Source organism: Erinaceus europaeus, chromosome 15, assembly GCF_950295315.1.
Source record: "Erinaceus europaeus chromosome 15, mEriEur2.1, whole genome shotgun sequence".
Taxonomy (NCBI): domain Eukaryota; kingdom Metazoa; phylum Chordata; class Mammalia; order Eulipotyphla; family Erinaceidae; genus Erinaceus; species Erinaceus europaeus.
The window spans coordinates 34513976-34540703 of record NC_080176.1 but is presented as its reverse complement, the minus strand read 5'-3'; the positions used below and the strand labels follow the sequence as shown (position 1 = coordinate 34540703).

Genomic DNA, 26728 nt, shown 5'->3' with positions numbered 1-26728 from the left:
GGATGGAGAGAGGGGGAAAAGAGTTCTCCATGGCCTGCTCTACTGCTCATGAAACCCCTCTTGTAGGTGGGGACTAGAGGCTTGAATCTGGATCCTCACACATGGTAACTTAAGCAGACTTTACCAGTTGAACCATCACCCAACCCCCAAGAATTGCAATTTTGGTTTATCATTACTAAATTTCAGTTTGTTGAGTGTCTGCCATATGATAGGCCCCTTACTGAATGCTATACATATGTCTTATTTAATATGTATCTGATTCCAAGATATATGCCATTATTTACTTTTTACCAACCAAAAACAGAGCTACAACTATAGTAATTTTAACAAAATTAGATAGTGTGTGACAAGGTGAAGATTCAACTGTGCATTCTTGCTACAAATAAAAGTGTGATTTTTATTAGACTCAGTCAGAGCTGGTAACAGTTCTTCTAAAACTACTGTTTTAGATCCTTAATGTTTCAAGCTTATTATCTAGGGGACAGCTTGCTCCTGAAATTCCCATGACTGTTGCTTCTGTTTAATGTAGATTTGTAGTATCATAGATCTTTGTTTTATCAGAGAACTTCAAAACATGACAGGCAAATAACTCATGTTGTTTACTTAGAAGAGATTTTGGCAGGTTGAGACATTTGGTGTATGTAGAAGAGATTTTGTAGGGAAAGAGTTGAAACGAGAATGTGGTTCTTGAGTTCTTGAGTTACCAACTTTCACTGATAAGCAGGAGTTAGGTATGTAATATAGTCAGTAATACACTGTTGTTAGTTACTGTATTTTGATTTCCACTGCTTCACCTTCTATTAAATGGTAAATGATTTATGTTAATATCTTTTAATATGACATTGTGATATAAGAAATGTTCAGATATTTTCTTTTTTTATATATTTATTTTCCCTTTTGTTGCCCTTGTTTTTTTTATTGTTGTTGTAGTTATTGTTGCTGTTATTGATGTCGTCATTGTTAGATAGGGCAGAGAGAAATGAAGAATACAGCGAAGGGGAGAGAAAGACACTTGCAGACCTGCTTCACTGCCTGTGAAGGGGCTCCCCTGTAGGTAGGGAGCCAGGGGCTTGAACCAGGATCCTTATGCCAGTTCTTGTGCTTTGCTCCACGTGCACTTAACCCGCTGTGCTACCGCCCAACTCACCAGATATTTTCTATTAAAAGTATATTATGGGGAGCCGGGCTGTAGCACAGCGAGTTAAGCACAGGTGGCACAAAGCAAAAGGTCCCGTGTAAGGATTCTGGTTCGAGCCCCAGGCTCCCCACCTGCAGGGGAGTCGCTTCACAGGCGGTGAAGCAGGTCTGCAGGTGTCTGTCTTTCTCTTCCCCTCTCTGTCTTCCCCTCCTCTCTCCATTTCTCTCTGTCCTATCCAACAATAATAACTACAACAATAAAACAACAAGGGCAACAAAAGGGAATAAATAAATAAAATAAAATTAAAAAAGGTAAAAGTATGTTATGGGAAGTTGTGTGGTAGTGCAGCAAGTTAAGCGCAGGTGGCGCAAAGCGCAAGGACCAGCTTAAGGATCCCGGTTCGAGCCCCTGGCTCCCCACCTGCAGAAGAGTCGCTTCATAAGCGATGAAGCAGGACTTCAGGTGTCTGTCTTTCTCTCCCCCTCTCTATCTTCTCCTTCTCTCCCCATTTCTCTCTGTCCTATCCAACAACAACAATAACTACAACAATAAAACAAGGGCAACAAAAGGGAATAAATAAATATTTTTTTAAAGTATATTATTTGTTGGACTAATTATGCATATATAAATTAGGTCAAGATAGTTTATAGTGTTATTAATACTTTCATTTTTTAACCAGAGCATTGCTCAGCTCTGGCTTATGGTGGTGTTGGGGGATTGAATCTGGGACTTTGTAGCCTCAGGCATAAGAGTCTCCACATAACCATTATGCTATCTACCCCCACCTGATACTTTCATGTTTCTACTCACTTTTGTCTAATTGATAGAAGAATGTTAAAATCAACTGTAGATTTTCCATTTAATTCTATTTTGTTTCATGTATTGAAGCTCTTGTCACATATTAATTTATTATTGTTGGTCTTCCTCTGATTTAGCTTTTTTACCTTATAAATTGCTGTCTACTTCTGTTCATGATGTCTACCCAATATTACTATAATTTTAATCCTCTTACCAATTACATGAGGTACTGTTTTTCATACTTTAGCTTAAAATATCCGAATGTCTGTGTCCAAAGCATAGTGTTTACAAATAGTATGTTATTGGGTCTTGACTTATTTTTTTTAAATCTAGTTTGATGATCTCTGCCTCTTAATCTGTTTTTTTTTTTAATTTTTTATTTAAGAAAGGATTAATGAACAAAAACATAAGGTAGGAGGGGTACAACTCCACACAATTCCCACCACCCAATCTCCATAACCCACCCCCTCCCATGATAGCTTTCCCATTCTCTAACCCTCTGGGAGCATGGACCCAGGGTCATTGAGGGTTGCAGAAGGTAGAAGGTCTGGCTTCTGTAATTGCTTCCCTGCTGAACATGGGTGTTGACTGGTTGGTCCATACTCCCAGTCTGCCTCTCTCTTTCCCTAGTAAGGTGTGTCTCTGGGGAAGCTGAGCTCCAGGACATATTGGTGGGGTCTTCAATCCAGGGAAGCCTGGCCAGCATCCTGGTGGCATCTGGAACCTGGTGATTGAAAAGAGAGTTAACATACGAGGCCAAACAAATTGTTGAGCAACCATGGATCCCAAGCTTGGAATAGTTGAGAGGAAGTGTTAGGGAGGTACTCACTGCAAACTCTAGTGTACTTCTGCTTTCAGGTATATATTTTGCAGTAGTTTATGGATACATGTGAACATGAGCTCTCTCTCACAGAAACTGGTGTATATCTAGGTTATGGTACTTTGTTAGAAAGTGAACTACCTGAGATGAAATGAGAGTGTACTATAAAAGGAAAGGCCTCACCCGAGTAATGAAGCTGAAGGGTTGTCATTCCACACGTGAAGTCTCTGGACACAGTCTGAGGTGAAGCATGTTGAGGTGGCAATCGTTGCGTTGGTTAGGTTGTGATCGGCGGATGCAATATTATTTGGTTTGGATTGGGAGAGGCATATGGGAAAGTGGGCCCTATCCAAGGGTTCCAGGACTGGGTCTTAATCTGTTTTTTAAAACAACTCTTTTTTATAAACATTTTTTATTATTTTTAATATTTATTTATTCCCTTTTGTTGCCCTTGTTTTATTGTAGTTATTCCTGTTGTTCTTATTGATGTCATTGTTGAATAGGACAGAGAGAAATAGAGAGAGGAGAGGAATATAGAGAGGGGGAGAGAAAGATAGACACTTGCAGACCTGCTTCACCGCCTGTGAAGCGACTCCCCTGCAGGTGGGGAGCCGGGGGATCGAACCAGGATCCTTACGCCAGTCCTTGCACCTTGCGCCACCTGTGGTACTGCCTGACTCCCCTTTTAATCTGTTTTTAGTCAACTTCCTCTTCAGGTAATTATGTGCATGGTAGATATAATATTTCTCTATTCTTTTTTGTTGTTTTATTTTTCATTTTACTTTCGTTGGGTCTTAAAGCTTGTATATTTTCAGCAAATTGAGAAACATTTTTTTGCCATTATTCAAGATTTTTTCTATTCCATTCTCCTTGGGACCACTGTTTTCATGTTGATTTTTAAAAAGATTGTCCCCCAAAGTCACTGAAATTCTCTTATTTTCCAAGTATTATTTTTTCTCGCACCATAAATTTGAACTGAAGTTTATAAATCAGTTTTATTTTATTTTATTTTTAAATATTTATTCCCTTTTGTTGCCCTTGTTGTTTTATTGTTGTAGTTATTACTGTTGTTGTTATTGATGTTGTTGGATAGGACAGAGAGAAATGGAGAGAGGAGGGGAAGACAGAGAGGAGGAGAGAAAGACACGTGCAGACCTGCTTCACGGCCTGTGAAGCGACTCCCCTGCAGGTGTGGAGCTGGGGGCTCGAACCAGGATCTTTACGCCAGTCCTTGTGCTTTGTGCCAGCTGCGCTTAACATGTTGCACCACTGCCCGACTCCCCATCAGTTTTTTTTTTTAATTCAGATCAGTATTTTTTTTGTTCTAGAATTGTCAGTATTTTTAATTTCTCATAAGATTTATTATTTTGTTATTCATTACAAACTTATTTTCCTCTGTATTCATGAGCATAGATATAATAGCTACTTTACATGTTTATTAATTCTAACATCTGAGTCATCTCTGTGTAGTTACATTGAGTAGGGTTATTGTGTACTGGATACAATTAAAATTTAATCCATATAGAGACTTGTGGATTCTATTATATTTTTCCAGTGACAACCCATGGTTTGTTTTATTAGGCAGATGACTTAGCTAAACTCACATTCTCTGTCCCCTGTGCCATCTAGCACTCTGTTCACTTTTTTTGTCCTGAACTGAACTGTTAGAATATTCCATACATATGTACAAAATGAAGGATAAGCCAGAATTTAGGACCCAGTTTTTACCATAATTTTCTCACTGCTTTCTTACATCGAACTCTGTTTTCCTGCTTTTTCAAGTTCCTGGCTGATTATTTCTATGAGATAGTCTCTCCTCAGCAAAAACAACAATGAGCCTAATGCCATTTCTCCTTTCAAATGTCAACTTCTGCTCAGCTTCTACATGCTTTTGGTTCTTCTTCATTGCCTTTACAATTCATCAAGAGTTTATCGTTACTCTCCTATAAAAATGTTGGCTCATATGTTCTCCTGTAGTATTTCTGGAAGCAGAACCTCTCCTTGACATTAAGAATCCTATGAGTATTTTAGTCCTAATCTATTTTTCCATCATTATCCTCTGTGTAGACACATTTAAACTAAGATTTCTATTTTCTCACCTTTTAGAAAGTCTTACACATAGTAAACACTGCTACATGTTTTTTTATTGCCCTTGAGAGCTTGTTTGGATGTTCTAGCAGGGGAGCGCAACTACTTGTATGCCCTGGACCGAGGACCACTGAGTCTCCATCCCAGGGAGGCGGTCCTCTTGGACCCAGCGTGCAGCTTCAGGAGGGATGCACACGGAGGTGAGGGAGGAAGGGGACAGCTGCCTAGCCTGCCAGATCAGCTAAGTCAAATGTGGTGGTCAGTGGGGTGACGGGTATGGCAGGTAGGTCTCCCTCACGTCCCATTTGTTAAAATTCGGAGGCTCCAGCTGCCCGGGCTAGCTTCACGGGCGGGTAACAGAGACGACCAGAGACATACGGCTGGGCAGGGAAGCTGTATTTCTTTATTTAGGATCAACGATTTATAAACTAAGACAAACTAATCACCAAACAGAACTCTCCTGCCTCCTTCCCCCGCAGCAGCGCCAAGCACTCTCGAACTCTGGAACTCTCTCGGGGTTCCTTCGGGGCGGGGACAAGCGGCCCGTGAAAACTAGTAGGACTGAACCAATTTTCTTGGCGGGGGAGAGCTAGAACAACCCAATGTAAAGCATACAACAATTATCATCTGAAATCACTGTAGTGCTTTCTGAAAATTCTCGTTCCACCCTTTCCTATTTCACTTTCTATACTCAAAGACTTGTGAAATCTTAGAACTGAAATTATGTGAGATCATTTCATGAAATGTTTTTGTTCTAGTTGATTATTGGGCTTGAGCCAATCAAAGACTATCTGTTCCATCACACTGTGACATTGAGTCTTAGCTAAGAGAGTTACAGAAAGCTATAGTCATCCAAAATGCTTATAGTGCTGAAGGTTTAGAAATACTGTACTGGGGGTCTCACGGTAGTGCAGCGCATTAAGTGTACTTGGTGCAAAGTGCAAGGACCAGCGTGAAGATCCCAGTTTGAGCCTCAGACTCCCCACCTGCAGGGGTTGCTTCACAGGTGGTGAAGCAGGTCTGCAGGTGTCAGTCTTTTTCTCCCCCTCTTTGTCTCCTCTCCTCTCTCGATTTCTCTCTGTCCTAGCCAACAACAGTAACAGCAATAACAACAATAGTGATGACCACAACAACGATAAAACAACAAGGGCAACAAAAGGGGGAAGAAAGAAATCCTATACTGTAGGTAACTTTTGCCTCTTAGTTAATCTTCATTAAAGGAGATTCACCTGTTTCAGTTGTGACAGAAAGTTCTTAATGCCAGATTTATTTATTTATTTATTTTTACATATTTTATTTATTAATGAGAAAGAACTAGACATCACTCTGGTACATGTGCTGCCGGGGATCAAAGTCAGGGCCTCATGCTTGAGAATCTAGTACTTTATCCACTACACCACCTCCTGGACCACACATGCCAGATTTAGTTTTTATCTGGTATTTCTTCTGTTTATATTTTCCCTGGTTAGAGATAAAAATTGAAACGGGGAATGTCTTTTATAGAATGATTTTCCTCGTGCCCTTAAAATTGTGGGGGAATATAAGAATTATTAGGAGATAACAGTTACAGACTTGAGACTTGTCAGGTTCCCCAATGATGAAACTTATTTCTCAGCCACCTCTTAATTTTATGTGTAGAGCTATGTTCCTAATGACTGCCTGGACACAAGGAGCAGGATTAAATAAAACATTTGGTTTCTTGTGAGGTGGGTAAAGAGAACAGAGGGTTGCCCTCATTCTGCCTTCCTTTATAGCAGCCTTGAGCCCTCAGACCTCTTATCTCTGCCTCTGCCAAACCTAGGAGTTTGTAGGGTGATGACTGCTGCTGAAGGACCAGTGTCAGGCACGCAGGCCTGTGGAGAGGTCAGCACATTTTCTCTTTTGGCAAGAGATGCCAGAATCTATGAGCCACCTTTCAAAACTGCCTGAAGGAAAGTGCAGATAGCCCACTCTCCAGTTTGGAAGGAAGTCCCAGGTGTACAGGCTGCTTTTTCACAAGTTTGCAGATGGATCATTTTCTTCTTTCACCTTACTAGTTCTGTTCTTCCATCAATAGCAGTCACATGATGCTATCCTGCCCCAGAAGTCATTTTTGTCCTTAGTGTTTCCAGTGTAAAAGTGTTTCTTCACAGGAAGGTTCAAGGCCACAGTTACCGTCCCCTGGATTTCTGTGTACTCTAGGTACTTACGCAAGCAGGTGCAAGTGACTGACTTAGATTATGTGTGCAGGCTGTCTTACTGTTCTTTTTAACAAGATTAAGGACCTTAACTTTTCTGTATATTTTGTAGTATATTTAAGATTCTACATTGATTAATCAATAAAGTATATTTCCAGATTTTTCTCAAATCAAATTTCTGGTATTTTTTAAAATTCTTTTTTATTATTATTTTAAAAAATATTATTTATTTATTATTGGATAGAAACAGAGAGATTGAGAGACAGAGGAGAAAGACACCTGCAGTCCTGCTTCACCACTCATGAAGTTTTCCCCCTGCAGGTGGGGACCAGGGGCTCGAACTCTGGTCCTTGGGCACTGTAGAGTGTGTATTTAACAAGGCTTGCCACTACCTGGCCCCCAAATTTCTGATATTTTACTTTTTTTTTTTTTTAGAGACAGAGAGAGTGAAAGGCTGCAGCAGAGCAGTGTGCAGTGTGCTGGGGGTCAGGCTGAAGCAGGGACTGCACACACGGCAGGGCAGCACACTGTCCTAGTGAGCTGCTCTGCTGGCCCAGGTTTCTGAGACTTTAAAACTTTGTACTTGTTTCAGATAGGCTTAATGGAATTCTCTATATGACATGTCATATGCTGGAAATAATCCCTTTACTGAAATATATCTAAAATACCACATTGAAATCAAACTCTCCATGGTCTGGAAGGTGTTGCAGTGGATGGAGCATTGGACTCTGAAGCATGAGGTCCTGAGTTCAGTTCCTGGCAGCACATGTGCCAGAGTGATATTGGTTCTTTCTTCTGTCACCTCTTACCTTCTTCATGAATAAATAAATACATATTTTTTGTGCCTCCAGGGTTATTGCTGGGTCTTGGTGCGTGCACTACGAATCCACTGCTCCTGGAGGCCATTTTTCCCTATTGTTACCCTTGTTGTTTATCGTTGTTGTTATTATTTCTATTGTTGTTAGTGGATAGGACAGAGAGAAATGGAGAGAGGAGGGGAAGACAGAGAGGGGGAAAGAAAGTGAAGCGACTCCCCTGCAGGTGGAGAGCCAGGGGCTCGAACCCGGATCCTTATGCCCTTCCTTGCACTTCGCACCATGTGCGCTTAACCCGCTGTGCTACCACTTGGCCCCCAATAAATAAAATCTTTTTAAAAAAAAATCTAACTTCCCTGAATTGTGCATGTTCTATCAGACAATTGGTGTATCTGTGCTTAGATTAATAGTATGCTGAAAGCAAATTAGAACCTTAAATGACATTGATTGATTGATAGATTAAGTAAAAAAAATAAAAGCAAAATAAAAATTTTTAAATAATTTATTAGTGGTTTACAAAATCATAAGTCTTTTTTTAATTTTTATTTTCCCTTTTGTTGCCCTTGTTTTAATGTTATAGTTATTATTGTTGTTATTGATGTCGTTGTAGTTGGATAGGACAGAGAGAAATGGAGAGAAGAGGGGAAGACAGAGAGGGGGAGAGAAAGACACCTGAAGACCTGCTTCACCAGTTGTGAAGCAACTTCCCTGCAGGTGGGGAGCCAGGGGCTCAAACCAGGATCCTTATGCTGGTCCTTGCGCTTTGCGCCACGTGTGCTTAACCCGCTGCGCTACTGCCCAGCTCCCAAAATCATAAGTCTTTAGGAGCATCTTTTCACATCCATATGTGTGTATAACCCACCACACTACATCAGCCACCAAAGTCTGCCTCCTTTCTCCCTGATGATCATCTTTGTCTCCTTGAATCTAAGAGACTACTAATTCTTTTACTTTGTTTACTTTAGTTGTCTTTATCTCATGTGTGAGTGATGCCGCCCAGTTGTTGTCTCTCACCTCTTCATAAGCATAGTCATGGTTCTAGCCAAGCCAAGGTTCTACCCACAAAATGAATTGTAATTGAGATGAATATAGAAACCAATTCAAGCAGAATCCATGTAGATGGAGTCAGGATTTTGTTACAGGATGTGTTTGCTTATAGAAGTTAATTAAGAGTTATAATTTTTCCAGCTTTAGTATCAGCATTTAGGAGATGTTGATCTATGGCGTTGTTGCACTTACATGTCACCTAAAGATAAGTGTCAATACACCTTAATCTCTATTATTTTAAAAAATTTTTATTATCTTTATTTATTGGAAAGAGACAGCCAGAAATTGAGAGGGAAGGGGTGATAGAGAGGGAGAGAGGCAGAGAGACACCTACAGCCCTGCTTCACCACTTGCAAAGCTTTCCCTCTACAGGTGGGGGCTGGGGGCTCGAACCCAGGTCCTTGTGCATTGCAATACATTCACTCAACCTGGTGTGCCACCACCCAGCCCCCAACTCAATCTCTAACAAACGGAGTTGTTTTTTTTTTAAATCAGAGTTCTGGCTGATGGTGGTTCAGGGGATTGAACTTGAGACTTTGGAATCTCAGAAGGGTCTCTTTGCATAACTATTATTCTATCTACCCCCACCCAGGAGTTAGATATTTTAAGTGTAGAAATTACTTTTTAAAGTTAGTATTGTGGTCCAGGGAGTGATGCAGCGGATAAAGCATTAGTCTCTCAAGCATGAGGTTCTGAGTTCAGTCCCTGGCAGCACAAACAGAGTGATGCCTGGGTCCTTCTCTCTCTCCTCTTATCTTTCTCATTATAAGTAAGTAAATAAAATCTTTACAAAAATAAATAAATAAAGTTAATATGATACTACAACTACCATTTATACTGATAACTTCAGTGTGTATACTTTTTATCAACATAAGATTTGGTGCCCAGGAACTTTGCTGTTTGTAATGGTATTTCCACCTTGGATAAAATTCTGGTCTCTGTGTTTGCTGAACAAGAATGATTTCTTAGGGGCTGGAAAAACAGCATGGTAGTTATATAAGAAGACTTTCATGCCTCAGGCTTTAAAGCCCTGGATTCAATCCCCAGTACCACTGTGAGCTAAGCAGTATTCTCCCTCTCTATAATCCTTTTTTTCTTTCTCTTTTATTAAAGTAAAATAAACTTTTTTTTGTCTATTTCCTTTTTTAAAAAAAATATTTTATTTATTTATTTTCTCTTTTGCTGTCCTTGTTTTTCGTTGTTGTTGTTGTAGTTATTATTGTTATTGATTTTGTCGTTGTTAGATAGGACAGAGAGAAATGGAGAGAGGAGGGGAAGACAGAGAAGGGGAGAGAAAGACAGACACCTGCAGACCTGCTTCACCGCTTGTGAAGCGACTCCCCTGCAGGTGGGGAGCCGGGGGCTCGAACCGGGATCCTTATGCCGACCTTGTGCTTTGCGCCACCTGCGCTTAACCTGCTGAGCTACAGCCCGACTCCCTAAAATAAACTTTTTTGTAAAGTCATTTCTCAGGCTAGGAATAGGTGTTAATAGATTGGAGAACAATTCACTTTGGGAGTCGGGCAGTGGCGCAGCGGGTTAAGCGGAGATGGCGCAAAGTGCAAGGACTGGCATAAGGATACGGGTTTGAGCCCCCAGCTCCCCACCTGCAGGGGGAGTCGCTTCACAGGTGGTGAAGCAGGTCTGCAGGTGTCTGTCTTTCTCTACCCTGCTCTGTCTTCCCGTCCTCTCTCCATTTCTCTCTGTCGTATTTAACGATGACATCAATAACAACAATAACTACAACAACAATAAAAAAACAAGGGCAACAAAAGGGAAAATAAATTTTAAAAATTCACTTGACTTGTATTTACAGTTATTTTAATACTTATTGGAGGTCTATGCATGTTTTCTGTATGAATAAGCAATACAAATTCTGCTCTTATGGTCTGGGAGATGGCTCAATAGGATAAAGCACTGGACTCTCAAGCATGAGGTTCCAAGTTCAATCCTTGGTAGTACATATACCAGAATAATTCCTGGTTCTTTCTCTCTTTCCTCCTATCTTTCTCATAAATAAATATTCTGCTCTTTTGGTAGGAAAACTCATCACTTCAGTATATTGTTACAGTTCTGTAACTTGAGTTAACGTATTTATAGAACTGGAAATGTATTTTAGTGAAATTTTTTTAATTATCTTTATTTATTTATTGGATAGAGACAGGCAGAAATTGAGAGGGAAGGGGTAGATAGAGAGGGTGAGAGTCAGAGAGACACCTACAGCAGTACTTCAGGAGTGAAGCTTCACAAAAAATGAAGCAGGATTGCAAGTGTCTCTCTCCCTATATGCCCCTTCTCTTACAGTTTCTCTCTGTCTCAATCCAAAGTAAATAAATAAAATAAAAAATAAATCCCCTCTCACTATTCTAAAACAGTGGTTCTAATGTGAGCATTCCAAGAAGATGGTTTTGTCGGAAGAATAGAAGCTGATACCGAGCACTACATGTTACTGAGGAGTTTCTTCTCTCTCATAAAATGATTTTATTTATTTATTTATTTATTTTTACCAGAGCACTGGTCAGCTCAGACTTTTGGTGGTGTGGGGGATTGAACCTGGGACTTTAGAGCTTCAGGCATGGCAGTCTCTTTGCGTAACCATTATGCTATCTACCTTGCCCATCATAAAATGATTTTAAATATATCTGTTATATTGTGAATAACAGTGAGATGTCTAAATAACAACAATTACTTTTCTGGTTTTTAGATGTGTGGTTTTTAACAACAGAGGAGTGGCTGGGGAGAGTCTCTTGGTAAGTACATTTAAATTATTTACAACAACTTAATATTTTAAAGTCATTTTCAGTTTCATAATAAATAGCATAATATTTTTATTTAAAATAACACTATGTAAATAACATGAGTTCTTTGTAAAAATGAATGGATAGGCAAAAACTAGAAATACACAAGACTCATAATGTACAACCAGAAAAGTTCCCTTATTCACATTCATCTGCATCTTATAATGAATAAAATATATATAATGCATTTCAAGTTTTATAAAAATTAAGGTTCTATTTTGTAATTTTTTTTATTGCCATCACTAAGAATCCACCACTCCCATAAGCCATTTTTTTCCTTTCTATTTTACTGGATCAGACAGAGAAAAATTGAGAGGGGAATGGGGGGCAGGGAGAGAAAGACACTTGCAGACCTGCTTCACTGTTTGTGAAGCATCCCCCTGAAGGTGGGGAGTGGGGGCTTGAACCTGGGTCCTTGCACATGGTAAATTGTGAACTTGATTTGGTTGTGCTGCCACCTGGCCCCGTTTTGTAACTTTTATGCTTATTATATTTGAACATTCATACAAATTTTTCTATATACACTTTCTTTAGAGATTAACTAGTGCAGTATACTTTTTTCACTTAATTTTTGCTGTCCCAGGAATAGGTGCAGTGGATAAGGCACTGGACTCTCAAGCATGAGGTCCTGAGTTCTACCCCAGCATCACATTGCCAGAGTGATGCTCTGGTTCTCTCCTCCCCCTCATCCTCTAAATAAATAAACAAACCCCTGTGATGAGCAGTCTGGAGAACTCTCAGAAGGCTAGAAATGGACCTACCCTATAACCCCTATAATTCCTATCCTAGGGGATATATGCTAAGGAACCAAACACAACCATTCAAAAAGATTTGTGTATACCTATGTTCATAGCAGCACAATTTGTAATAGTGAAAACCTGGAAGCAACCCAGGTGTCCAACAACAGATGAGTGGCTGAGTAAGTTGTGGTCTATATAAACAATGGAATACCACTCAGCTATTTAAAATGGTGATTTCAGAGGTCCAGGAGGTAGCACAGTGGCTAAGGCATTAGAATCTCAAGCATGAGGTCCTGAGATCAATCCCCGGTAGCACATGTACCAGAGTGATGTCTGATTCTTTCTCTCTCCTCCTATCTTTCTTATTAATAAATAAAATCTTTAAAAAGAAAAAATGGTCCATCTTGGACGGAGCTTGAAATAATCATGTTAAATGAAATAAGTCAGAAACAGAAGGATGAATATGGGATGATCTCACTCACAGGCAGAAGTTGAAAAACAAGATCAGATGAGAAAACACTAAGCAGAACTTGGGCTAGAGTTGGTGTACTGCACCCAAGTAAAAGACTGGGGGCGGGGGCAGGAGAGTTGGGGAGGGTTCAGGTCCTGGCAGAAGACCTAGTGGGGATTGTATTGTTATGTGGGAAACTGGGAAATGTTATGCATGTACAAACTGTTAGATTTTACTTTCCACTGTAAACTAGTAATCCCCCAATAAAGAAATTAAAAATAAATAAATACAGTGGTCTGGGAGGGCACAGTGATAAAGCTTTGGACTCTCAAGCATGGGTTCAATATCCGGCAGCACATGTGCTAGAGTGGTGTCTGGTTCTTTCTCTCTTCTCCTATCTTTCTCATAAATAAATAAAATCTTTTTTAAAAATAATACATAAATGAATATAGGGAAAAAAGAAGGAAGGAACTAATTTGGGGCCCTTCAGGATAGGTCCTCAGGGAGGGTGCCTGTTTCACCCTGCACATGACCCAGGTTTGACCCCAGGTCCCTAGAGAAATATTTGGTAATGTACGGTCTTCCCCTCCATATTTCCCCTTTTATCTGAAAAAAAAAAAATTTTTTTTTGACCTGGCATGGTGAAACCTGCATAATGAGCAGAAAAATAAATTTTTGTTATCAGAGTATTGTTATCAGAGTATAGATGTGTTGGAGCAGGGTGGTAGCACAGCGGGTTAAGTGCACATGGCACAAAGAGAGGACTGGCATAATCAGATGGATGCAGGAAGTCCCAGGTTTAATCTCTGGCTCAAAAACAGCAACAACAAAAAGTTTTAATTGGATGGAAGGAAATAAAGTGAAGTCTAAACAACTCTTCAGACTCTGACCACAGAACTGAGGTCACCAAAGGGTTAGGGGAGAGGCTGTAAGTGTAATGGGGCCGATAGACATCAGTGGTGGCGTGCTTTGGTAGGGGCATGGTGTGGTAACCACATCATGAAATGGCATAAACTCTGCACCTACAGCCTACAACCAATGCTGCCTCAATAAAGAGCTTTTAAAGAATGAAAAAAAGGTCTGGGAAATCTACATAATGGTTGTGGAAAAGACTCGTGCCTTAGGCTCCAAGGTCCCAGATTCAGTCCCCAGCACCACTATCAGCCAGAGGTGAGCAGGGCTCTGGTCTCTTTCTCTTTGAATACATTCTTTCTGTATTTCTCTCATTAAAATTAAGTTAATTTAAAAAAAGAAGGGAGTCGGGCAGTAGTGCAGTGGGTTAAGCGCATGTGGCGCAAAGCACAAGGACCGGCGTAAGATCCCGGTTCAAGCCCCCCGGCTCCCCACCTGCAGGGAAGTCGCTTCACAGGCGGTGAAGCAGGTCTGCAGGTGCCTCTCTTTCTCTCCCCCTCTCTGTCTTCCCCTCCTCTCTCCATTTCTCTCTGTCCTATCCAACGATGACGACATCAGTAACAACAACAATAAAATTACAACAACAATAAAAAAACAAGGGCACCAAAATGGAAAATAAATAAACAAATATTAAAATTAAAAAAAAAGAAGAAGAAGAGGTATGGGGGTCGTGTGGTAGTGCAGTGGGTTAAGAACACATGGAGCGAAACACAGGGACCAGTGTAAAGATCCCAGTTCGAGCCCCCGGCTCCCCACCTGCAGGGGAGTTGCTTCACAGGTGGTGAAGCAGATCTGCAGGTGTCTATCTTTCTCTCCCCCTCTGTCTTCCACTCCTCTCTTAAGAACAATTTCTGTCTGTCCTATCCAACAACAGTGACATCAGTGGCAGCAATAACAATAACGACAATAACAAGGGAAACAAAAATGGAAAAATGGCCTCCAGGAGCAGTGGATTCTTAGTGCAAGCACTGAGCCCCAGCGATAACCCTGGAGGCAGAAAATAAATAAATAATTAATTAAAAAGTGGCATAAAGGCTCAAGTTCTGATTTTAAAAAAGAATGAAAGAAAAAAATGATGATAATTTACTTTAAAAGGATGACACAGTCCATTATCTATTAGACATAAACTTTGATTGCATTTTTTAAAATATCTCTCCAAAACTTTGAGTTTTTACAGAGATAATGCATATTAAACTGTCCATGGCAGGACAGAATTAGAATAGGCTGCTCTAAATCTATTGATTTTAGTCTATAAGACTGAGGCAATCATCTTAATTAAATTGAATCAGTTAATTAATTCATGCCACCAGGATTGTTGCAGGCTCTTTGCATGGCTCCTCTACTCCCAGCAGACACTTTTTTTTAGATATAGTGTGGGTGGAGGGGTACTGCTTCACTACACATGACAACTTTTTTTTTTTCTTTTTTCATCATTGGGCTTCACCATACCAGGCCAACTTTTTTTTTTAAGGTGTCTCACTTTCTTTTTTTTTTTTTTTTAATTTTTTATTTAAGAAAGGATTAGTGAACAAAAGCATAAGGTAGGAGGGGTACAACTCCACACAATTCCCACCACCCAATCCCCATAACCCACCCCCTCCCATGGTAGTTTTCCCATTCTCTAGCCCTCTGGGAGCATGGACCCAGGGTCATTGAGGGTTGCAGAAGGTAGAAGGTCTGGCTTCTGTAATTGCTTCCCCGCTGAACATGGGCGTTGACTGGTCGGTCCATACCCCCAGTCTGCCTCTCTATTTCCCTAGTAAGGTGTGTCTCTGGGGAAGCTGAGCTCCAGGACACATTGGTGGGGTCTTCAATCCAGGGAAGCCTAGCCAGCATCCTGGTGGCATCTGGAACCTGGTGATTGAAAAGAGAGTTAACATATGAAGCCAAACAATTTGTTGAGCAATCATGGATCCCAAGCTTGGAATAGTGGAGAGGAAGTGTTAGGGAGGTACTCACTGCAAACTCTAGTGTAATCCTGCTTTCAGGTATATATTTTGCAGTAGTTTATGGATACGTGTGAACATAAGCTCTCTCTCACAGAAACTGGTGTATATCTAGGTTATGGGACTTTGTTAGAAAGTGAACTACCTGAGATGAAATTAGAGTGTACTATTAAAGGAAAGGTCTCACCCGAGTAATGAAGCTGAAGGGTTGTCATTCCACACGTGAAGTCTCTGGATACAGTCTGAGGTGAAGCATGTTGAGATGGCAATCGTTGTCACTTTCTTTTTTTTTAATTTTTATTTATAAAATAGAAACACTGACAAAACCATAGGATAAGAGGGGTACAGTTCCCACCACCAGAACTCCGTATCCCATCCCCTCCCCTAATAGCTTTCCTATTCTTTATTGCTCTGGGAGTGTGGACCCAGGGACATTATGGGGTGCAGAAGGTGGAAGGTCTGGCTTCTGTAATTGCTTCCTCACTGAACATGGGCGTTGGCAGGTTGATTCATACTCCCAGCCTGTCTCTCTCCTTCCCTAGTGGGGCAGAGCTCTGGGGAAGCAGGGCCAGTATAAGGATTCCAGTTCAAACCCCCAGCTCCCCACCTGCAGGGGGGTAGCTTCACAAGCAGTGAAGCAGGTCTGCAGGTGTCTGTCTTTCTCTCCTCCTCTCTGTCTTCCCCTCCTCTCTCCATTTCTCTCTGTCCTATCCAACAACGATGACATATATAACAACAACAATAAAACTACAACAATAAAACAAGTGCAACAAAAGGGAAAATAAATACATATTAAAAAATTATAAAGATGTACTCAGTTGTAACTGATCAGATAGGTGTAGCCTAGTCTCAACATTCCAATACTGTGAACTGGGCTGAACTTAGATAAAGTTGTGCCCTCTACATATGTCTATATCATCTATAGTAATGTGATTAATTTAAGAAACAATAGGAATGTAAAGTGACCAAAATATGGTTATAATTATACCCTTTTATTTATTTATTTTATTTTTTAATGTTATTGGATAGAGACAGAGAGAAATTGAGAGGAGAGGGAGAGAGAGACAAGGAAAGAGACAGACACCTGCAGCCCTGCCTTACCACTTGTGAAGCTTTCCCCCTGTAGGTGGGAATCAGGGGCTTGAACCTGGATCCTTGCGCACTGTACTGTGTGCGCTTAACCAGGTGTGCCACCACCTGGCTCCCAATTATATCCTTTTAAATAACTGCTTTAAAATAGAAATGTAAGGAAGTGAATTAATTATAATTCAATGTATACTTACACCTTAATCAGTTACAAAAATGAAATGTCAATATTGATTATGGGAGCTAGCTTCAATATTTAGATTCCTTCATAGCCCTTTTCTTCTGCCTTAAAGCTATGAACAGTTACTGTTGCTGGCTAGAAGAATCTGTATATTTATTTATACCTCATCCTGTTTCAGAAAGAACTTTATATAATTCAGACTAAGTAAGATTTTAGAGTAGGCACTTAAAAAAGATGAATCAGCAAAAATCAAGTAGGCAAGAACTGTCTCTAGCTGAAATCAACCCCAAAGAACTAGCAAAGGCAAAAAAAAAAAAAAAAAAAAAAATCAGAGCCAGCCATTCTCTTAGGAGCAGAAGTGCAAAAGTCACAACTCTGCTAAAATGTGTCGGACATACTCGGACTTTATGGGAATCACGGGGTCTCCTGCTAAGGAGAGTGAGGAGAAAGATTCTGCCACCACATTGTCTTCGTCTCCAAATGAGTCACTGTAGGGTTGTAGGAAAGCCAGAACGAAAACAGACAACAGAACCTCACTGTTGGAAATGAGGACCCTGGTTGGCAGTTTCTTAGCAAACTGATGAAACACACAAGTTACCATGTGAGCTAGTGATTCCACTCCTAAGAAAATAGCAAAGAGAAATGAAATTATGCCTCTGCACAATAGCTTGTACACAAATATCCATAACCAAAAATGTAGAAAGAATGTAGATGCCCATCAGTGGATGAATGGGTTAAAATAAAAGGTGCTGTATCCATCTCATGTAATATGATTCAGCATTTAAAAAAAAAAAATCCAGACCTGACACATACTATAAAAGGTGGACAAACCTGGAAACGTCATGCTAAGTGAAAGAGGCTGGCCACAAAAAGTCACAGATACATGATTCCACTTAAATAGAACATTCAGAATAGGCCAGTCTATAGAGATAGAAAGTCAACCACTGGGAGTCGGGCGGTAGTGCAACGGGTTAAGTGCACATGGCGCAAAGCGCAAGGACCCGAGTAAAGAAAGTCAACCATTACTTCCCTGTGACTGTAGAGGGAGGGTGACTGTCAGTGCTTGGGGGTTTCTTTTATTTTCTTTTTCTTTCTTTCTTTCTTTCCTCATTTATTTATTTATTTATTTATTTCTCTCTTTTGTTTTTTGTTTTTTGTTTTACCAGAGCACTGCTCAGCTCTGGCTTATGGTGGTGCAGGAGACTGAACCTGGGACTTTGGAGCCTTAGGCATGAGAGTCTCTGCGTAACCATTATACTATCTACCCCCGTCTTGGGGTTTCTTTTTAGGGTGATGAAAACATTCTAAAATCGTAGTGGTAATCACACAACTCTGAGTATACTAAAACTCATGAATTTTAAATTGAAGAATTGCCTGCTCTGTGAATCATACTTCATCTATTGAAGAAAAGCCTCCACTAGGTGCTTTCTAGTTCAGATCAGACCAGTTTGGCAGGTCAGGGAGGCCAACAGGAAAAGCAGAAGCCAGATAGTATTTTAAAGTAATACTGTTCAAAGTGTGGATTATGAGCCAGCTCCCACTTCCTCAGACAAGATGAATGCCTGCAATAAAATAGGAACCAACTTCAGTTTCAAGCACACTGTTTAGATGGGCTTGTGTGGAGAAGCAGCATGATGACTTACATTTTTTTTTTCCCATTCAGGCTTTGCTTCTGTATGATTCCCCTGCTTCCACAGACTTTTTTTTTTTTTTTTTTTTTTTTTGCCTCCAGAGTTATTTCTGAGACTCGGTGCTGGCACTACAAGTCTGCTGCTCCTGTGGCCATTTTTTTCAAATTTTTTGGATAGGACAGGCAGAACTTGAGAGGGGGAGAAACACCTGCAGACCTGCTTCACCACCTGTGAAGTGATCCCCTTGCAGGTGGGGATCCAGGGGCTTGAACCGGGATCCTTGCACAAGTCCTTGCGTTTCATACTATGTGTGCTTAACCCAGTGCACCACCGCCCAGATCTCTTTTCTTTTTTTCTTTTTCCTTATTTGTTTTTGCTTCATATTTCCAGATAGAGGGAGAGGGAGAAGGAAGAGAGAGAGAGAGAGAGAGAGAGATATCACTGCATTGTTCCAGTGCCTCTGTACAGTTTCTACTTTGCATGGAGGTCTCATGTGGCAAAGGCTCAAATCTGGGTTCTTGAGCAGATAAAATATGCATTATACTTAATGAGCTAGCTCACATGCTCCTGATTTGCTTTTTATTTTTGTTTTAACCTCATCCTGGACTGGCATTTTGAGTTGCCCTGCTTGAGAATTCCTCTAATCCTAAAAACCTCACTTACTAGGTGTGTATGCTTCTGGAGCAGTAGGGTGACATGCCTGAGGTCATAATGCTGGTTAGTGATTTCAGGGCCAGAAGCTGGAACTGTCCACTCTAAAGTCTTTCAGTTCTGGCTCTAACTGAATTTAGGCTGAAAATCTTGGCATAGAGAAAGAGAGGGTTCTAACCTCAATGGATGGCTGATTAGGTACTAAGAAATATGCAGCTGAGCCTTTCCACCTTGTCCTTTTCTTACCACTTCTGTTTTCTTTGTTTGATTTGGTTTTTGTCATTGGACTTCATAACTCCATGCTATATGGTGACAGAAGGGCTTGAACCTGGATCATGCACTTGGCAAAGCAGGCAAAGCTCTTTGCCAGCCTTCTTCTTAGCTTTCTCATGGAAGCTAATGGGGTAGGAGGGAAATACAGTGCTTGTTCTCTTATGATCTCTATTTTCTTTTTTAAAAATATTTATTTATTTATTCCCTTTTGTTACCCTTGTTTTATTGTTGTAGTTATTATTGTTGTCGTTGTTGGATAGGGCAGAGAGAAATGGAGAGAGGAGGGGAAGACAGAGAGGGGCAGAGAAAGATAGACACCTGCAGACCTGCTTCACCGCTTGTGAAGCAACTCCCCCGCAGGTGGGGAGCGGGGGTCTTGAACTGGGATCCTTACACTGGTCCTTGCACTTTATGCCACCTGCGCTTAACTCGCTGCACTACCGCCAACTTCCTCTTTTTTTTTTAATTGGTGATTTAATAATTATCAGTAAAATTGTGGGATAAGAGGAGTATAATTCCACACAGTTCCCACCACCAGAGTTCTGAATCCCTCCCCTTCCATTGGAAGCTTCCCTATTCTTTATCCCTCTGGAAGCATGGACCCAGGATCATTATGGGGAACAGAAGGTGGAAAGTTTGGCTTCTGTAATTGCTTCTCCATTGGACATGAGTGTTGGCAGGTTGATCCATATTCCAAACCTGTTTCTGTCTTTCCCTAGTGGGACAGGGCTCTGGAGAGGAGAGGTTCCAGGGTACATTTGTGAGGTTGTCTGCCCAGGGAAATCAGGTTTGTGTCATGGTAGCACCTGAAACTTGGTGGCTGAAAAGCATTAAGATACAAAGCAGAACAATTTGTTTAATAATCAGGAACCTAAAAGTAAGGATATAGCAAGTGAAATTTGGGGTCTTCATGTTGGAAGAAACTAGGAAGTCTATTTTAGGTATGTTCCAAGGGATCTATGACTTTACTAATTTTGCCTGAGCCCCACAGCTAACATCCAGGTGGGCTGAAAATGTTGTCTTCGGAGATGGTGTCAGAGTTTGGTAGTCTTCCGAAGGGAGTAAAGACCTACATCCCTATGGTCTGAGGAGTATATATGCCAAAGCCACCCAGGACAGTTTATTATTATTATTAATATTTTTACCAGAGCACTACTCAGCTCTGTTTCTTGTTAGTGAGGGGTGATGTGGAGGGGGGAAGGGGTGAATCTGGGACTTGGGAGCATGAGAGTCTCTACATAACTATCATACTATCTACCCCCACCCCAGGACACAATGTCTTTTTTTTTTCCCAAATCTGTTTTTTAATTTTTTTATATTTATTTATTTTCCCTTTTGTTGCCCTTCTTGTTTTATTATTGTTGTAGTTATTATTGTTGTTGTTATTGATGTCATTATTGGATAGGACAGAGAGAAATAGAGGAGGGGAAGACAGAGGGGGAGAGAAAGATAGCCATCTGCAGATCTGCTTCACCGCCTGTGAGGCAACTCCCCTGCAGGTGGGGAACCAGGGTCTCGAACCGGGATCCTTACACCGGTCCTTGTGCTTCGCGCCACCTGCGCCTAACCCACTGAGCTACTGCCCGACTCCCGGAAACAATATCTTGATCAGGTTTGTGTCTTCAGGCTCACCTTTCCCACACTATTGCCTTCCTATTCAACACCATCCCTCTTTCTTCCATCGGCATTATAACAACGTAGGGATGCTGATCTCAGCTACATGTGTATGTAAATATATCGATTTCTAACACTGACAGATCCATTTCAGTACTGCAAACTATTCTACTTGTACAAAGTCTTATACAGTCTCTTTATGTTTAAATGATTTTCAAATAAGAGAATGTTTCTGTAATGAAAGAATGCGGGAGTAAAACACTTTACTAGCTAGGCACCTTTTACTAGATGCCCAGTATGTGCTGGGTGATTCCAAAGGTCTGAGATGCTTGCCAACTCTCCCCTCACACTGCAAGAAGTCTTCATAGAGTAGATTTCCCTCTGCCCAAGTCTCCATATAGGTTTTATCATTCTTGTCACTGTAGCCATTGCCTGCCTTGGCTCAACTACTTCCTTATTCTCTTCAAGCAATTGGTTCTCAACCTTGCTGCACACTAAAATCCTTCAGAACCAGGGATGGATGGAATGAAAACTAAACAAAACAGATAATCATACTGTAGAGATCAATTTAGATGCATAATTTTTCTTTTTTTTAACTTCTTTATTGGGGAATTAATGCTTTACATTCAACAGTAAATACAATAGTTTCTACATGCATAGCATTTGCCAGTTTTTCATATAACAGTACAACCCCCACTAGGTCCTTTATCATCCTTTTTGGACCTGTGTTCTCCCCCCCCAACACACACACACACACACACACACACACACACACACACACACACACACCCCAGAGTCTTTTACTTTGGTGCAATATGCCAATTCCAGTTCAGGTTCTGCTTGTGTTTTCTCTTCTGATCTTGTTTTTCAACTTCTGCCTGTGAGTGAAATCATCCCATATTCATCCTTCTGTTTCTGACTTATTTCATTTAACACGAATTTTTCTTTTTTTATAATTTATTTCTTTATTGGAGAATTAATGTTTTACATTCAACAGTAAATACAATAGTTTGTACATGCATAACATTCCCCAGATTCCCATTTAACAATACAACCCCCACTATGTCATTCATCATCTTTCATGGACCTGTATTCTCCCCACCCACCCCAGAGTCTTTTACTTTGGTGCAATACACCAATTCCATTTCAGCTTCTACTTGTGTTTTCTTTTCTAATCTTGTTTTTTCAACTTCGGCCTAAGAGTGAGATCATCCCATATTCATCCTTCTGTTTCTGACTTATTTCACTTAACATGATTTTTTCAAGGTCCATCCAAGATCAGCTGAAAACGGTGAAGTCACCATTTTTTACAGCTGAGTAGTATTCCATTGTGTATATATACCACAACTTGCTCAGCCACTCATCTGTCATTGGACACCTGGGTTGCTTCCAGGTTTTGGCTATTACAAATTGTGCTGCTAAGAACATATGTGTACACAGATCTTTTTGGATAGGTGTGTTGGGTTCCTTAGGATATATGCCCCAGAGAGGAATTGCAGGATCATAGGGTAGGTCTATTTCTAGCCTTCTGAAAGTTCCCCAGACTGCTCTCCACAGAGGCTGGACCAGTTTACATTCTCACCAGCAGTGCAGGAGGGTTTCTTTGACCCCACAACCTCTCCAGCATTTGCTGCTGTGACCTTTTCTGATGCATGACATTCTCAAAGGAGGGAAATTGTATCTCATTATTGTCTTTATTTGCATTTTGCTGACAATCAGAGATTTGGAGCATTTATTCATGTGTTTCTCAACCTTTTGGATCTCTTCTGTGGTGAATATTCTGTCCATGGCTTCCCCCCATTTATGGATGGGGTTATTTGTTTTCTTGTTGTTGAGTTTGGTAAGCTCTTTATTTATTTTGGTTATTAGCCGCTTGTCTGATGTATGGCATGTAAAGATCTTCTCCCATTCTGTGAGTGGTCTCTTGGTTTGGGTAGTGGTTTCTTTTGCTGTGCAGAAGCTTTTTAATTTGATGTAGTCCCTTAGTCTTCTTTGTAATTGGATTCGCTTCATTGAAGATGCCTTTAAAATGTATGTGAAAAAGAGTTCTGCCAATATTTTCCTCTAAATATCTGATAGTTTGTGGTCTAACATCCAAGTCCATGATCTACTTAGAATTTACTTTTGTGTTTGGTGAAATACAGTGGTTCAGTTTCACTCTTCTGCATGTTTCAACCCATTTTTTCCAACACCATTTGTTGAAGAGACTCCTCTTTCCCCATTTAGTAGTCTGGGCACCTTTGTCAAAGATTAGATGTCCATAAGTGTGGGGCCTCATTTCTGGGCTCTCAATTCTATTCCACTGGTCAGTGTGTTCATCTTCCAATACCAAGCAATTTTGATGACAATGGCCCTATAATATAATTTGAGATCTGGGAATGTGATGCTTCCAGTTCTGTTCTTTCTTCTCAAGATTGTTTTGGCAATTCTAGGTCTTTTCTGGTTCTGGATAAATGTTTGGAGCATTTTTTTCTATTCTCCTAAAAAATGTGGTGGGAATCTTGATGGGGTTAGCATTAAATTTGTATATGGCTCTGGGTAGTATTTTCACTTTGATGATGTTAATTCTTCCAACCCATAAACATGGAATATCTTTCTACTTCTTTGTGTCTTTTTCAATTTCTTTGAGTAGTGACTCATAATTTTCAGTATACAAGTCTTTCACTTCTTTGGTTAGGTTTACTCCTAGATATTTTATTGTTTTTGTTGCTATAGTAAAAGGAATTGATTTCTGGATTTCAATTTCTTCTTAGTGTTTGCATAGAGGAATGCCACTGACTTTTGAATGTTAATTTTGTAGCCTGACACCTGACTGTATTGCCTGATGATTTCCAAAAGCTTCTTGCTGGATTCCTTAGGTTTTTCTATGTATACTATCATACTATCATGTCATCTGCAAATAACGAGAGTTTGACTTCTTCTCTTCCAATCTGTATCCCTTTAATTTCTTGCTCCTGCCTGATAGCTATGGCAAGAACTTCCAACACTATGTTGAATACTAATGGTGATAGTGGGCAGCCCTGTCTAGTACCTGATCTGATGGGAAATGCGTCCAGTTTTTCACCATTGAGTATGATGTTGGCTGTAGGTTTACTATATATAGACTCCACTATCTTGAGGAATTTCTATCTATTCCCATTTTTTATAGTGTTTTGATTATAAAGGGATGTTGTATTTTGTCAAAGGCTTTCTCTGCATCTGCTGATATGACCATATGGTTTTTGGTCTTGCTTTTATTGATGTGGTGGATCACATTGATTGATTAACATATATTAAAACCAATCTTGCATGCCTGGGATAAGCCCCATTTGGTCATGATGAACAATCTTTTTAATATACCGCTGAATCCAGTTGGCTAGAATTTTGTTCAATATTTTCACATCTATGTTCATCAGAGATAATTGGTCTGTAGTTTTCTATTTTGATTGTGTCCCTGTCTGCTTTTGGTATCAAAGTGATATTGGCTTCATAGAAGCTGGAAAGGAGTATTCCAGTGTCTTCAATCTTCTGGAAGACTTTTAAAAGTAGAGGTATCAGTTCTTCTTTGAAGGTTTTGTAGAATTCATTTGTAAAACCATCTTGTCCAGGACTTTTATTTTGGGAGGATTTTTTTTTAATTCCTGTTTTTTAAAACATTTTTAATTATCTTTATTTATTGGATAGAGACAGCCAGAAATCAAGAGGAAAGAGGGTGATAGAGAGGGATAGAGACAGAGAGAGACACCTGCAGCCCTGCTTTACCACTTGCAACACTTTCACCCTGCAGGTGGGGACCGGGGGCTCGAACCTGGGTCCTTGCACATTGTAATACGTGTACTCAACCAGGTGCGTGACCACCCAGCCCTGGGGAGGTTTTTGATAACTGTTTCAATTTCATTAGCTGTGATGGGCCTGTTCATGTTATCTAATTCCTCTTTACTTAATTTTGGAAGTTCGTAGGTATCTAGGAAATAGTGCATTTCTACCAGGTTCTCTAGCTTGGTGGCATATAGTTGATTATAGAAGCCTCGCATAATATGTTGAATTTCTACGGTATCTGTTGTGATATCTCTCTTTCATTTACAATCCAATTTACTTGGGTCTTCTCCCTTTTTTTGTTTTGTGAGTCTGGATAAAGGTTTGTCGATTTTGTTCACTCTTTCAAAGAACCAACGTTTACTTTCATTGATCTTTTGTGTGGTATTCTTATTTTCAATGTTGCTGATTTCTGCCCTAACAGTGATTTCTATCATTCTGGTTGCTTTAGGGTTTCTTTGTTCTTCTTCATCTAGGTCTTTAAGATGTGCAATCAGCCTGTTTATTTGTGCTTTTTCTTGTTTCCTAATGTGTGCTTGTATGGCTATGAACTTCCCTCTGAGTACTGCCTTAGCTGTGTCCCAAATATTTTGATAGCTTGTGTCTTCATTTTCATTGAACTCTTGAAACATTTTTATTTCTTCTTTAATTTCCTCTTTGACCCAGTCGTGGTAAGTAGTGTACTGATGAGCTTCCACATTTTGGGACTATTACTAATCTTTTGTTGATTGTTAAGTGTTAGTTTAATTCTGATAAGATGCTTGGGATGATAAGATGCTTGGGATGATTTCCATGCTCTTGAATTTGCTGATGCTGTCTTTGTGGCCTAACATTTGGTCTGTCCTTGTGAATGACCCATGTGGACTTGAGTAAAATGTGTATTCCAGTTTCTTGGGATGAATGACTCTGAAAATGTCCAATAGTTATAGTTTATCTATCTCCTTATTTAGCTCCCTCATGTCTTCATTGTTTTTCTTCCTGGAAGATCTGTCAAGTTGAGAGAGTGGGGTGTTGAAGTCACCTACTATGACTGTGTTGCTGTTAATATATTGCTGTAGGTCTTTCAGTAGACATTTGATGTATTTAGATGGCTTCTCATTGGGTGCATAGATGTTAATAATTGTTAAGTCCTCTTGATTGACTGATTCTTTGAGCATTTAGTGTCCATCACTATCTTTTAAATTTTATTTATTTATTTTTAAATATTTATTTACTTATTTATTGCCTTCTGTTGCCCTTGTTGTTTTATTGTTGTAGTTATTATTGTTGTAGTTATTGATGTTGTCATTGTTGGATAGGACAGAGAGAAATGGACAGAGGGGGAGAGAAAGATAGACACCTGCAGACCTGCTTCACTGCCTGTGAAGCGACTCCCCTGCAGGTTGGGAGCTGGGGGCTTGAACCAGGATCCTTCCACTGGTCCTTGCTCTTTGCACCACTTGCGCTTAACCCACTGCACTACCGCCCAACTCCCAAATTTAATTTTTTTAAAAGTCTATCATGTCATATATGAGAATAGCTGTTCCTGCCCTTTTGGGGGGCCTTTGGCTTGTATGATAGTTTTTCAGCCTTTCACTTTGAGTCTGTGTTTATCTTGTTGAGTTAGGTGCATTTCCTGTAGACATCATATTGTTGGGTTGTATTTTCTGATCCATCTTCCTACTCTGTGCCTTTTAATAGGTGAATTCAGGCCATTGACATTTATTGATATCAAGGTCTTAAGATATTTTAATGCCATTCTTGTAGATTTTTACTATAATGTATGTT

At 40.1% G+C, this 26728-nt stretch overlaps 1 protein-coding gene across 2 annotated transcripts in view; it reads left to right on the top strand.

The window, feature by feature from the left end:
* The window catches only part of ABHD3 (abhydrolase domain containing 3, phospholipase), a 72944-nt gene that overhangs the window by 11422 nt on the left and 34794 nt on the right, over positions 1-26728 (top strand). For both annotated transcript variants that reach the window (XM_060173562.1, XM_060173561.1), the window contains exon 4: positions 11588-11633. In XM_060173562.1, coding sequence (XP_060029545.1) covers positions 11588-11633 — 46 coding nt within the window. The remainder of the gene's footprint in view (positions 1-11587; positions 11634-26728) is intronic.